Source organism: Triturus cristatus, chromosome 4_2 (genome assembly GCF_964204655.1).
Source record: "Triturus cristatus chromosome 4_2, aTriCri1.1, whole genome shotgun sequence".
Classification (NCBI taxonomy): domain Eukaryota; kingdom Metazoa; phylum Chordata; class Amphibia; order Caudata; family Salamandridae; genus Triturus; species Triturus cristatus.
Window position 1 is genome coordinate 659468953 of NC_140586.1, and position 15637 is coordinate 659484589.

General features: G+C 40.9%; 1 protein-coding gene across 1 annotated transcript in view; it reads right to left on the minus strand.

Moving 5' to 3' along the window:
• The window catches only part of USP1 (ubiquitin specific peptidase 1), a 96589-nt gene that overhangs the window by 42697 nt on the left and 38255 nt on the right, over positions 1–15637 (minus strand). Inside the window, exons 3-5 of the mRNA XM_085602435.1 lie at positions 8668–8775; positions 5562–5722; positions 1152–1837 (exon numbers count right to left, since the gene is read on the minus strand). Coding sequence (XP_085458561.1) covers positions 1152–1837; positions 5562–5722; positions 8668–8775 — 955 coding nt within the window. The remainder of the gene's footprint in view (positions 1–1151; positions 1838–5561; positions 5723–8667; positions 8776–15637) is intronic.

Genomic DNA, 15637 nt, shown 5'->3' on the forward strand with positions numbered 1-15637 from the left:
TGCAGCTGTGATAAGCTCAACAAGCGCTCGCCAGGCAGCCGCGCTTTACTTTTAACATTAAAAGTAAAGCGCGGGTGCCGCGATTATACCAAAAGTAAAGTAATAGAAAAAACATCTATTTCTTTACTTTTGGTATAATCGCGGCACCCGTGCTTTACTTTTAATGTTAAAAGTAAAGCGCGGGTGCAGTGATTATAACGTCATCGCGATCACGATCGCTGTGAAAGCGAAAGTGATCGCTGTGAAAGCGAAAGTGATCGCGATGACGCTCTCCTGAGTGCTTCTGGCTGGCCTAGCGCATGGCGGCTGCACGCGTGCACGCTCACATGCACGCAAGCGCTAGCCCAGCAAGCAGCACTTAAAAAAGCGCACATACAAAATGTCTCTCCGAGCCAGCGCATACGCAGGGCTCAGTGAGACCTAAAAAATTGCAGAAGTCATAAGCAAACTTGCTCAAACAAGCAACAAAAATGCAATGAGATCTAGTTGTGGAAGAGACTTACTGTGTGACTAAATAGTTTAATGTATATGTCGGACTAAATAATATAATGTATATCTCTCATAAAAATGTGGAGCACATTTCAATTAATTAGGGCAGGAGTGTTGAAAGGTTATTTTCAAAAAGGAAAAATCAAGAAAGCATGAGAAGATCCCAAGCTCTTGATTTGTAGCAGACATTGATCTCCACAATACCAGCATGCAGCGAACATGAATCATCTATATGTACCTCACTCCTATAAGTCCCAAGTCCCAAGGTACCCATTACGGTCAATACAAGAGCACCATTTTCCAGAAATAAATCTATCCATAAACAAATTTTAGCCACCTGGCTACTAGAAACAAATATTTTCCTACTTTTATATAAAAAATGAAGCTGTAAAAATTTCAACACATTGGTGGCAGAGATGGATTGCATTTTCAATTCAAAAGTACTAGCATTTTTAGGATATCAGGAAATCATTAGAAAAAATGGATCCTTGAAACCCCATAACCCCCAGACTGAAGTGGGCTAAAAATTACCATTTATACTAAACAAACATGTCAAAAAATGCATTCCAAGAGAGACGGTTCTTAGAAAGGTATTAGATTTACGATTATGCAATCAAACTTCACACCACATTCTATTCCGATTTTCTGTAAATTTTGCTCACCTTTTCTGGTTGCAGGGGACATCTCAATACTCTTCCCTGCAATGGGCACTGCAGCAGGAGGCGCTGCCTGTACACTATTTTCCTTCCCAGACTCTTCTTCGAGGCCCGATTTGTTAATTTCCTTTAAAAGTGTTTTAGAGCCGGAACTTGTTGATAACTTGCCTAGACTGCAGAATTTCGATAAAATGCTGGGCTGTTTCCCCGAAGACTTCAACCAGCTTAACCTAGACTTCTTCTCAGTGGGACGAGTGCTTTCATTTTCAGTACAACTTTTAATGGATGCCTCGGATTTAATTTGCAGGATTCCACCAGCAGACTTTCGTTTTGATCTTCTCAACTTGCTTAGTTCCTCTGGTTTTTGCTCCATGAAACATTTAGATTTTTTCTTTGCATTCCCGGCCTCAGTGTCACTTTTCCGCTTTCCATTTTTTAATGTTTCTTCTGAAACAACATCTGCATGTCCATTTGCCACAGGGATTACATGCTGGCCTGTCTCATTGGAAATTTCACTTTCAACATTCGTATTGGATACCTTTGGCAAACCTGGAATGGGCTCCTCCACAGGTAAACGTTTAGATTCCTCCTTCTTCAGCGTTTGACAGGTTTCCTCAATGCAGCCTAAAATACACTGCAACACCTCCTGAGCATCATGCTGTTGATAGCCTTCATACATAGGATTGAGTTCCCTTAAACGAAAAGAAATGTCTTTTAATACAGCTCTTCTAAACGTAGCCACATAATGAATATTTGCATCGAAGTATCAAGACAAACGAATTGCAACTTTCCATTAACAAAGCTTTCATAAAAGTAATATCTTTTAGTAGCAGATTTCAAGTATAATATCCTCCAAGGTGATGAGCCTGGTGGCAATATTATTTTCAGAAATACCATTTACGTCCGATGATTTAACTTCAATCCTAGCTGTACCAAACAAGGAGGCTTTTGCTCAATTTGTTGTGGCCACCACAGCAAGGTTTAAGATTCACTGAACAATCTAACACAAGCCATTATAGAGATTACAAAACACTTACGTAGATAAGGACGTTCATCACTTGGATTAATGTTGTATACAAACATGGTGTACTGTTAAATGTATAGGAATTCATATTTGGTTATTGCTCTCATAGCCATCAATGCCACCACCAACAATATGGTCTGTTTTTGTCTATTATAGAAGATTCCCATAATTGCTTCACATTGTCCCAATTTTCAGATCCTACTCAATGTCATCTTATTTCGTACCACCATAAAAACTAAGGAACAATTACTGTCTTAATTCTGCATAAATTCCAGACATTTTCTGGGCTGCAACCTGGAGATGAGCCAACACCTTACTACATACGATTTCATTGACTCAACTCCAGATGACAGATGAGATACCCTAGCTGGTCAAACTTCCTGCATAACATGTTTGCCTAAGGATTTTATATAAGAGCCTGGTTACCTGCCTCTAGGGACTGGCTTAAACTCCCATATGTACTATTTATAATTATAACGCCAGACAATCTGGCATTTTAACTGAGTTGGAGCACGGATTCTACATTTATTTCCTACAAAAAAGTTTTGTGGCCACATCTACTTTAATAAATGTATATTGTTTGCTAAAGATTACGGTAAGCAAATTTGCTCCTTAGACAATCCCTCGATTGTGTAGAAGTTAATTTGCTGCAGTTTACTACAAGTGCAGGTTATTTCACTTTTCTTTTGCAGGTACACTGGTTCTCCAGCACTTCTACTGAAAGCTCTATTAAGATAGGCAGGGATAACACTAAGCAGCCCACTGGCTCCCTGCTTGTGGGAACTCCCCCCAAACTACTGCCGCAATCTTAAAACAGCGAGAATCACGTCCACTGGACAGAGTCACCAACAAGAACCACGAGTCAGAGCAAAATTTAAATCTTCCCCATAACCATCAACTAGTCATATAGCTTTAAATGAATAGTGCCACTTTCCTTTAGGTTATAGGCATTCACTATACCTATTTAAGATCTTCTCCAAGGGAGTTTAGTCTAGGGACAAGGAAAAAGGCAGACAGGTTAAAGAGTCTTTCGGAGTCATCTCTAGTTTGGGCTTATTAGAGCCCAAATAGAGCCTATGCCAAGATGCCTGTCCCCACTTTACATCAAACCTTTTTACCCTACCTATGAATTGTTTCAATAGCACTACATTTATTGCCTTTTCACTTAATTTCCCCAACAGTACCAGCTCTTGCAAGTTGTTCCCAAAGGCTTCTGGTGGAATCAATCTTTCAGGATACTATTGTGCCATCTACAGATATCCTGTGGGAGTCCCATATCCGCTTCAGAGTTAGCTCCTGTCAGTACCAGTTAGGCGGCCTTGGGGGAACAGAAGGGTTTACTAGGCCTCAAGTGTCATAACCAAGTCATTTTCATCTGGGTTTCCAGGACAGTCCTACTATACACCCTAAAAACAGAGCACCAAGTGTATCTCTTACCACCTGACTCTCGGTAGTGGGCTGAGAAGTCCAAGGCTTTCTCAGAGAAGTGGTGTGGGGGAAGAGTCACACCTCAATACTACACAATGTAGTATTTAATAAAGTGGTAGTCCAACCAGTGCTTTATCTTAGATAAGAAAATGTTCTATACACAATACTACACAACTTTGGGAAAATAGGCAATGCTCACAGTGATTAAGTGGTTCAGCTTCTATCTTTAATGAAAACCCATTGATCAATCCACAAGTGTCTGGTGCCCACTGTCATGCTTGCTTGTCACACTGCGGAAGGCAGTAGTGTAAGCGCTCAGGTGTGAAAACAGTTGCTGTAAGCCCCAGCGGAAATGTTATCTTGAGACTGGTGTCTTTAACACACAGAGGGCAGGTGCTGGAACACAAACTTGGAATTTCTGTTCCCTTCTTATACTCTTAATGGTTTGTGGATTCTAAAGTATGTCTTCGACTGGGCAGGAAGATGGGGTGGGGTGGGTCTGGGAATCTCCTACTTGGAAAACCAGACAAGTGCACAAGAAAGGAGGTAAGCCTTCACACTTTATGCTAATTAGCATATTGGGAGCAGCACCACTTGTGGAACAAGAGAGCAGTACATACCAAAAGCCTCCCCTGGACATAAAGACCACGGTCCTCCAACAACCTAGAGTCGGTCTCAACAAGAAAGCTTCAAAAATGCCTCTTCTGATAGGCTACCTCCAACATCCATTTTGTACACCATCTCTACAGTGGAGATCCCAACATGCCATACATGCTCCACAGTGATCCTGTTATGTACATACTGTGCCACAAACATGCAGTATCCATGTGCAAAGAATGCTGCAAAGGACCCTGTGCTTTGTCTGTAAATTGTTTGGCAGACAATTAACAGGCAAAGGACCCTGTGCTTTGTCTGTAAATTGTTTGGCAGACAATTAACAAAAGTGAGGACAATAGGCAACTTGCCCACTGCCTGAAACAAAAACAAAAAAAGGCCCGTTCTGCTGCTATAATTCAGCTCTGCCACCAATGTTAGTCTAATGCAATACCACAATCTGAGAGTCAGGCTCTCTGTAGAAGGTACGCATGTTGGGCTAATCCGGACCACATAGTAGCGTTCTGGGTTGCAAACCATAATTGTAATACAGTGCAGCATACATGCACGAGCACTGTGTGCATCAAGGACAAAAACAAATCAAAATTACCAGTAACTGACTTTGTGGATAATTCAGTCCAAGAGAGCCTGGACCTTCCCATTCCAGCTAGTCTAGAAACCCACTACTTTGATGTCTATGGTTAACTTTGGGTTGACCTGTTTCTACTTCTTGCTGACCCAGATAGATTCTTTACTGTAGTGTCAGTGGTTACAGAATTGCACCAGCCCTGTCCTGGGCTGGCTTCATACACCCATTAATGTGTCTAGAGATATATTGTTTGGGTTGCCCCATATGTGCTTCAGGGGGTAACCTCAGACCCACTACTATAGTGCCTATAGTAATTCTTGGCTTGCATCACCACTACAATGGCCACCTCCCTCCAGGTCATTCGTGACAGCGTTGCCAGTCCTCGACTCTCGTGGGATAGCACAACACATTCTAGGTGTTGCAGTCTTGTTTTGCTTCCTTGGAACTAGTTAGTCTAACATACTCTTTGCCATTATTATTCAGTGATTTACAGGCCACTACCCTCACCTTAAATTGATCCAAAGCATGACTTTGCAATGTGAATCATGTAGGAAATAATGGTGAATACTTGCTGCAGCTAGAACAGTAGCATCTGAATATTTATATACTGTATTTGAGTTAAGAAAGTTCAAGTGTTTATGAGGAAGATCGTTACTTTTCCATGCTACAATGGGAAATACAAATATCCCACGTACCCATTTAAGAACAAGAGATGGATGCTAATAATTACAAAAGGCAAAGCATATAGGAAAAATAGTGTTATCAAGTTGATAAGACTAACCTCAGTGTATTCAAAAGCCTTCTAGGCTGAGCTGCAAGTTCATCTTCAAATTTTTCTGGATTCACAAGATAACTGGTTTGTAGCTGCTCAATCGAAAGCATCAAGGAGTGCAAACCACAGATAAGTTCATAACTTGCTGGTAAGTCATCTTTCTTACTTTCCTGAAAGGTAGAGCAAAAGGAAATGGAAAAGAACAATTTAGTACAATTTAAATTTTGAGCCAACCATTGTTTAAATCCAGCGTGCAAGGGCCACAAATACATTGACTTGTCAGAATCACCGCAATGATTGTATGACATTACTTTTAACATCATTAATTGCCTATTTCATTAATTCGTCCCCCATTACTTACAGATCCCATTATTATGACCCATATCCCTAACATTTAACTACTACTCATTACTTCAACCCACAATCCAGGACCATAATCCTAAACATAACTCTGCACTAAATTACATTTGTAAGTGAAATTCATATTAAACTGACCTTGTATTAGCCTACAGTAAAAATGTGTGTATAAAACGACCTTCTACTAATCCTACTACTATTTATTATCCTAAATAAATTAGATTTATATAACAGCCCTAAATAACATACTAACTCTAGCCTGAAATAGTAACTTTAAACCTAAATCAAACAACTAAAATAAATACAATTACTTGTATATAAATGTGTCTCTCTATGTGCTGGAGTTGCCTTTAAAATTAACTTATACTAAAGGAACTGAGCCCTAACCCTAAATTAAAAATGTGAATTAAACAAAAGTATATATATATCAGCAAAGGATTCCTTTCATCAAAAAGGAAAATCGACGCCTTGTCTGTTGCGCAAAAGTCTTTTAATCAGTCAGCTCAAAACCGTTAGACACGTTTCGCCTGCAATGCAAGCTTGTTCACCAACTTATTGATGAAAGGAATCCTTTGCTGATATTTTCGGGCCGTGCTTTGGAGGCCCGTTCATCGACGCGCCCTCTGTTCAGGAGGTGGTGGGCATACCGAAGCAGCTTGGAGGAGATATATATATACACACACACACATATATACACACACACACGCACACACAATATATATATTTCTTTTACCTCAGCTTGCCGAATCACACCGAAACTTTCAAGATAGGAGCGGACCAGAGCGCCCCACGAGTTTTGAAAGTTTTGCGAAGATTCGTCGACCGGCGCCAAAGTTATTGGAAATAGAATGTTGCGGATTTCCTATGGAAAAAAGGTCCTATAACTACCTACTGGCAACCTTAATCTAACCCTAATGCTTCACTTTCCTTTAACAATCAAGTCTAGGTGCTATGGTTAAAGGGATGCATGTTTCCGTAAACAATGTCTGTAAATGATTCTCATCTGTGTTCACTGTGTGAATTTAGTTCTTGACTAGATCGATAAACCCTGGAATGCTTAGTCTCTAACTGCACCCAATGAACACCACCGATCTAAACTAAAGATGGCTTATGATAAAGTTTGAGACAAAAACTATGACAGGTTATAACTTAAGATGACAAAGCGTAAAACTAAAATGCTCAATTCGTGCAAAGCATGATTTTCAGCAGACCTTGCATTTACCTCCCATCAACACACCAGAGAGCAACCCTACCCAATAAACTTGAAGCAAATTGATCTGACAGAGGCAACATTCTTATTTATTGAAACTTTAACATCTTAATGGGCTACATAAAAATAAACATTAAAACACAACATCTGAAGACCTAAAATACGCACTCTATGCTGCTGCCGCTCTGGAGTCTATCCTTGGAAATCTTCCCACGAGTAGTAATGGAAGGTGCTAGACTATAAGAATAGATCCAGTTGTACACAGTGGTTACTGACACTCTTAGTTCTTCAGCCATTGTCCATAAAACCCATATACCACCTTTCTCCATAACAGCCTTAAACAATAGTACAAAAGGACACTACTCAGAACTAAGGAAAGCAAAAGCATGTGATGTCCAAGCACGATGACCCTAAAGCACCAACCCTATCGGGCCATCCAAATTCTCGAATTACGACTCCATCTATCAGAATAACGTCCCATCAGATACAAAGAAGAGACGATGGTCAGTGGGTCTTTCCATGGAGGTCTTCTCTGCCAATCTGCATTCTGAACCCTTTTGTAACCTGCCAGAGCACACTATGAATGGGAAAAAGGGGAATTAAAGCTATTTTCCACAAAATTCCATCTGATGGACTAGCAAACGTGCGAGGTGATAGGAAGCTTCATGTTGTGGATGAGCCTTGCCTGCTTCGAATGTAGGAAGACGTTTGTTTGAATCAGAGGAGGAATCACACCAGTCACTAAAGTCTCTGTAAACATCACTGACAAATGTGTGATGCTGTAGTGAGTAACCACCTCTTCAAAGCACCAAGCCTGATAGTTGTCGAAACCGTTCATCACATTTCAATGAGCCTGCAAGTGTAAGGCCATGTTTCTCAAATGAAGCACAATCCCTAAACATAAATGCGAATATGTCATCTGAGGAGATAGCTGTAGATCCCATTCATTCCTAGGGGCGCCACACCTGCTAAAATCACTCTGGGAAAGAAAAGGAGAGCCATCTATTATGTTAAGTGCTCACATCGTTCAAGTAATGGTGAAATGGAATTGCAAATGAGGTTGCTGTGCAATAAAATGTTTACCCTGCAGATCTACGTCACAAAGGAAGAATTCCTTCGAAAGAATGAGCTAGTGTCACAGCCCACGCCCCTTCGGTCTAAACTTTGCTATATGGTTACCTTCGGCTTCTAATATATGCTACATCGAACCCAAGACCAATAATTTTTTTATTTTATTAAGAGATGTTGGTTTTAATTTGTTTGCTGAAAGCACATTTTCAAACAGCACACGCATGAAGCTGGTCTACCCACTAGACATTTCATTTATCCTACCTCAATATGGAATGTTTCCAAAGGGAACACAATTAAACCATCTCAACGACAGTCACTGGGAGAGGACTACTGTGCTATATATATATATATATATATATTTTTTTTACATAATTCTTCCATTATTACAATGTGGTGCAATTCAGAAGTTGAAAGGTGTGATACGAGCGCATGCAATGCCAACAGTTCATATCTCGTTTACTAATTTTAAGAATTTACCTTTTCTACCATTTGATCTTGTTCACCCTTTAATACAGCTTTCTTCTTTGAAACGGTCTGGAATAACTGCTTTACACCAGTAGTAAAACCAGGACAATAGTAGAGTACCTTCAACGAAAAGTGTACAGGTTATGCAATAAAAAAGGTAAGCTGTAAACACAAAGAGGAAGAAGGCAAGCAAGAAAAACCAACTCAACCACAGACTTCATAGTGACAGCCAAAAAAACATACAAAGCATCGGAGGGCCTGATTTAGAGTTTCATAGATGGGTACTGCGTCACAAACGTGTCAGATATCCCACCCACCTATCCTAATGCACTTATAATTAGGCACATGGGAAACCTGTAATGTTTGTGACGGAGTACCCATTCACCAGACTAACTCAGGCTTAAGTTATTATGTAGGTACTACATCTCTCAGTCACCACTTAAAAGTTGTTGTTGTAACTTTGTGAGACAACCAGTCTTATATTGATTGAACAAGAAAGAGTGGCAAATCACTAAATGCAGCAATGGGGTTGACGGCGACGCACAGAGTCTGAACTCCATCAACCACCTAGAAAAAGGCAACAACTGGCCTTTCAGTTATTCTAACAGCTAATCAGAGAAAGTAGTGGATAGATATTTCCAGGTTGAAGCGCACGTGGTTGAAAAACGGATGTCTAAACCCCTTCATAAATTCTGCCCTTTAAGCTTCAGGAAACTAAGAGAATCTGTTTGTGTTACTAAAGGTCACACTTACCAGGCTAACAAGCAAATCGTGATACAGACAAGACATATTAAACAAGGACATATAATTTAGTACTTTAGAAATGGAGTGAAATTAATGCTGGAAAGGTTAGCATAGGGTGTTCAACACACGTGAAGCAAGCTGCTGATAGTGGGACCCTATACACTCCGCCAATGGTAGACGAAAGTTTCTTGACCATTTTAATTAGCATTGGTAAAGCAAAAAGAGCTAATGTGTTTTAGCCAGCGTGGCTGCTGTTTAGCATGGCTAAAAGTTAATGGCGTAGAGGAAAGCAGAGGGACGTAGTGTGGAGGGGCATAGAGTACATTGTCGTACAATTACTGTTGTGGAGTAGAGTTGCATAGAGTGTCGTGGAGTAGAGTGCGAGAGTGAGTTACAGTGCAGTGGCGCAGAGTGGCGTATAGTGTCATGGAGAGAGTAGAGTGGCGTTGAGAAGAGCGGCGGCAAGTGACGTAGAATAGAGCGGCACAGAGTAGAGTGACAGAATGGTATAAAGGGTCATAGAATGGCATAGAATGCCATGGAAAGGCATAGAGGGTCATGGAGAGAGTGGAGTGGTATAGTGTCGTGGAGTGGTATAGTGTCGTGGAGTGGTATAGCGTCGTACAGTAGAGTGACAGTGTCAGAGCAGAGTGGCATAAAGTGTCAGAGAGCAGAGTGGCATAAAGTGTCAGAGAGCAGAGTGGCATAGAGTGTCGGAGAGCAGAGTGGCATAGAGTGTCGGAGAGCAGAGTGGCATAGAGTGTCGGAGAGCAGAGTGGCATAGAGTGTCGGAGAGCAGAGTGGCATAGAGTGTCGGAGAGCAGAGTGGCATAGAGTGTCGGAGAGCAGAGTGGCATAGAGTGTCGGAGAGCAGAGTGGCATAGTGTCGCAGAGTGGCATAGATTAGACAGACATAGGATGCCGTAGATTAGCGTGACAGAATGCCGTAGATTAGAGTGACATGGAATGCGTAGAGTGCTGTGGAGTGGCACCAAGTGGAGATGCATTCAGTGTCGTGAGGTGTCATGGAGGGCGTGGAGTGTTGTCAAGTGGAGTGGCATAGAGTGGAGTGGCATACTGGAGTACAGTTAAGCAGTGTGTTGGAGTAAAGTGGAGTAAAATGGCATACAGTAGAGTAAAGTGCCGCAAAGTAGAGTAAACAAGGCATAGAGAGTAGACTACGGTTGAGCGAAGTCGAGCACAGTGCAGTGGTGTAGAGCGGAGAAGGGGAGAGTACAGCGGCATTTCGTAAAGTGAGTGGCATGTCAGAGTGGAGTTGTGTGTCCTAGAGTGGAGTGGAGGGGCATACAGTGATGGGGATAGTGAAGTGGAGTGGTCTAGATTAGAGTGGCATAGTGTGGACTCGGAGTATGCCTGATGTGGAAGCGCACTGCCATTACAGACAATATATTTCAAATTGAAATTAGAATTTGCAGACATACAGTTTTACAGATAATAGTATATAGCTCACAAATGATAGTGTTTAAATGTCATCACCAGGTGTATTGATTTGTGTCCCATCACACTTCAGAATTACACAAAAATGTGCTACATTTGAGCTTTCCCAATTCGGATATATTCTGAAATAGCTGCACAGTTAATTTACAGACATTTAAAAAAAATGTATGCTAGAAAAAGTCTTTCCTTTCACAGCAAGATTGTCACACAAATTCTCTCACCTTAAAGTCTGAAAAAGAAAAGCAAACACCCAGCTCCCTTGGACGACAGAGCCCGATTTGGCCTCTGTATTTGAATGCACAACATATGTGACGAGATAAGAATATGATTTAAAGGCCCGTATACAGAAAGTGAGCACTCGTCAAAGAATACAGTAAATAGGCTATGGTCCACGGGAGTGACGAACTCAAACTGGAAAGCAATAAACAAATAAAACCAGCAAATGAAAAGCAAGCAAATGTAAGTTTCAAAATACAAAGCAAATGGTAAGCAATGGGCGGAATACATTCCCAGGGAATCTTTCAAAATGTCCCAAAGATGATGTTAGCAAACCAGACAGCTGCATACTTTGGTAGGCTTCGACTTAATAATCACCTTTGACTTCCTAGGTGTCTAAGTCTTACCCTGATAGTCAGTTTATAGGTCTTAAGTTACTGAAAATAGTGTTTTTCCCTAAATAGTAATTAAACCGCTAGGCTTGCTCGGTTTTCTTAGTTTTTGCATTATGTAATACAGCAGCAAAACACAGGGCTGAAGCGTGAGCACCAAAACCAAAATTTTGTCAATGGGGGTAAAAAATTAAGAGGGGATGGTATCTAGGAGTTACATGTGTCAGTCAGCAATGACACCATGCGTACACAGCCATGTGGAGGCAGGTGAGCCAACTTTGCAGTTTCCAGACGAATTCACATAACACAGTCATCTATTCAGTGTCAAAAAGAGCACAATCTAGCTAAGCTGAGCTCGACGTTTCATAGAAATGATATGTAATGCAAAAAAAGCCACACGTATATTTCTAACCCCGAGGAACACCCTCAAGTAAATACCATATGAAGGACGCTTCGCTATTAGTAAACTAGACCCCTTGAATCTTTGTTTTTCTACTTGTCCTCGCTCTCTTTTGTGAAGCTCTAGCCGTCAATTCAAGCACCAATTTCTGGAAGGCATGAACCTCCCCTTTTGGTTGTCTTAGCTCCTTCCTTCCCTCTTTACCACACAACCTACGCCTCAACCTCCCGTTAGAAAGGCCCTAAGAAAGCCAGCTCAAGTCAGTACTGTTTCTTTAATGGCTTTAAAGAAACATTTGCAGAAGGATTATATAATTGAAACAACTGTCAGTCCTGTGGTTAGTTGTTGGGGGATAATATATGCCAGTGACTGTGATATAGCTAAGGATTTGGTCTATAATGATCCTATACTGTCGGACAATATAATTCATATACCTTACGTCAGACAATTGTAGCATGCGTTCTGCCTCAAGTACGGCCTTGCAGTTCTATACAACTTTATTTGTTAAACGCCTTTTGCTGCAATTCTGAAGCATAAGTGATGCAAATAGTAGGTGATTCTATTAACAAATGTTATGGTACTGAATGAAACTATATATTTTTTTGAACAGGGTGTTGCACCACAATCTATGCATTTCTGAAAAACCTATGAAAATCAGGGTTCCGTTACAGGTCCACTTTCAACTACTAATGTAATTACTTTTGAGGGATACATTAGCATTTAGAATATTAGTATGTAAATTCAAACTAAAAGCTTGAAACATAGTGCTTTACTCCGTAGTAAGAAACATGTTGCAGCAATGGGAAGGAGTGAAATAAGAAAGGGTGAGTTAAGGAGATACAAGCACAGCAGTAAATGAGGGATGATCTGGGGTGAACTTTGACAAGCTAAGAATAGGTGCTAGTGACTACACAGTTAGGAAGAGAATTATACAGGATGAAAAAAGATATGTGAGACACAGGAAAACAAGTTGGAAGCATGTGGGAGAGAAGGGGAAGCAAACTGATGGAGAGACAAGTGGTTTCGGTTTTACAGGAGACTGATGCAGTTTATCGATAGAGGATACCCTGCAAGAGCGAACCACTGACACTTGAGGCAGAAGGGGAGTGACTGGTTCAATGACTGAGGGGAGTAAGATATTGGCCACCTGGCTACATGGCCTCATCGTCCTCACTACCTGCCCGCCCTCCCTCACACTGCTTCATTCACACAAATACAAAGGCTGCCATTTTAAAATGTACAGCTTCTTATGGGTACAGAAGCAGCTGGATTCTCCTGGCTGACTCTTGGAATTCAGTCAGGCTTCATTAACACCACATCTGGCAGTGCCACCTGGGCCATCAGAATTCAACGATGGTGCTTCCCCGCCTTGCAGTAAAGAAAAACTACCAGCTTTTTCTCCTTGCTGGATTGGGCGAGAGGAGCAGCAACCCATGAGCAGCTTAAAAGCTGGATATTCACTAATGGATATTCACTATTGGAATCCACATTGTGTACGGGGATGCACCCAATACAAAATTCTGGGACTCTGGATTTTGTGCTGCTGGGCAGTAGCATGAATCCTGAGCATTAAAGAATTTCAGAGTGACATGCCGTTCTCCCAGCTTCACATATGGTCATATCCCAATGCCTATTCATTGAATAGTAATATGTGATTATACATACTTTTAATACATGTATTTCTTTTTAAATTGGACTATGGTGTGATTCAAATTAGGAGTGCCTGTATTCTGCTTAGGCTGGCTTTGACGTTCTGGAACACTGTTCATCACCTGGTTATGTCGCTTGTGGGCTCCTGATTCTTTATGGACACTAATTTTTAAGCACTCATGGTGGATTGTTTCATTTTCAACCTGGTGATAATGGTGGGACATAGGACTCGCTCAAGAGCCAAATTCCAATTCTCAACTCCCTATGTGCTTTTTGATGAAGTGGTCTTTTCTTTCAAGAGCAGTTTCATCTGTCCGGGTCATCGAAGGTCTGACTGTTTTGCATTCCATTTAATGGCCATTTCATCCACATTTCTAGGGTGAGCTGTGTAATTGCATTGGTGGAACCCTGTGTGCACCCAGGGAGAAGCTATTTTGTGTGGGAAAAGTATCTGGTGGCACCCACGTAGTAAGAAATCACACGAAAAAGTTATCAAACAGCAAAACAGGTTTTAATCCAAGTTCACATCATCGGAGTCCACCGCATAATGTCCCCAACCACCTGGTAAACCGCCCTGCACAGAATGCACATAATCAAACCAAAACACTCGGTGTGATCTCCACGAGCGTGAAGGAAAGGAGCTCGCGGAAATCACGCTAACACGAGTTATACATATGCAACACATCTTCCCCCGTTATTTATTTATATTTTTTTAACAAGAATACTAAACCATGACATAATCCTTGAATCTTTCAGGATAGTGATGCTCACGTTTCCTTCTAGAATCACTGTTCCAATTGGAGCAATGGGGATGCTGTTCATAGGGAACAACAATGTGATCAACAACTGAATATCTACTCTTGCCAACATTCCTAGCTGAGTGGGAAGCACCCTTGAACAAGGAAATCCTGTTCAGATTCCAAACGCTTCCTCCCTCTATTCTTACAGCATTATTGAACACTTCTATAACTCTCTTTGGACCTGACCAACACTGTAAACCTTTTGGAACATTTTCTTTCTTCTTCAAACGAACAAAGTCACCAACAACAATTTTAATTTTACTACTAGAACCGCTTTTCTTATCCATAAACAATTTCATTTTTTCTTTGTGCACATTGACTCTTTGTTTAATGACATCATAGTCGATAGCAGTTAACTTATTGTCACTCAAACTTCTTTTCAACCACCACGGCACTAAACTGGTACTTGGTTTCCGTCCCCTCAAAAGTTCAAATGGACTAGCTTAGGTGACTGAATTTGGAGAGGTTCTATATGCTAGTAACATGGATTGTAAGGCATTACTCCAATTAAGACCACCTTTTATTGAAAGTTGGATTGCTTCCTTCACAACACGGTTAAATCGTTCCACTTGACCATTGGCCTCTGGATGGAAAACCGCTATTCTCTTATGTGTTCTACTGCATTTCACAAAGAATGACTCCATCTCCTTGCTAATGAATTGAGGCCCATTATCCGTGACTATTTCTTGCGGAATCCCTTCTCTACAAAAAATATTATCTAGGAACTCAATTACACTTTGTGAGGTGACTTCTCTGACCATCTTGACCTCAGGCCACTTCGAAAAATAGTCAATAAGAACGATTCCAAAACACTTATCTTTTGGTAGAACTTGAAAAGGACCAATATCATCAAGACCTAATTTTCTCCATGGACCAACAGGACAATCAACAGGATGGGATTCCACACGCAAAGGAACAGCTGATTTATCGCTACTAGAACAATTACTACATTTGCGTACAAAATGCTCAATGGAAGAGTCTATTCCAGGCCACCAAAATGCTTCCCTACTTAGTCTTCTAGTCAAAGAAATCCCGAGATGTCCCTCATGACCAATCTCCATGATGGTATTCCTAAGCCCAAAAGGTGGAATTATTTTATCCTCTCTCATAACTAACCCGTTTTCAATGGCTAGTTCATCTTGAATCTTCGAGAAACTCATCATGTCACCGGATAGTTTCCTTAATTCTGGCCAACCTTGCACAAAGTAATTTTTTAAAAAATGTAATTCGCTAACTTTTTCCATTTCAGACATCCAAACATCCTCACTCAAACTTGGTTCCCCACCATGTATTAAATTTACATCACGTGTAGTGAATGCCAC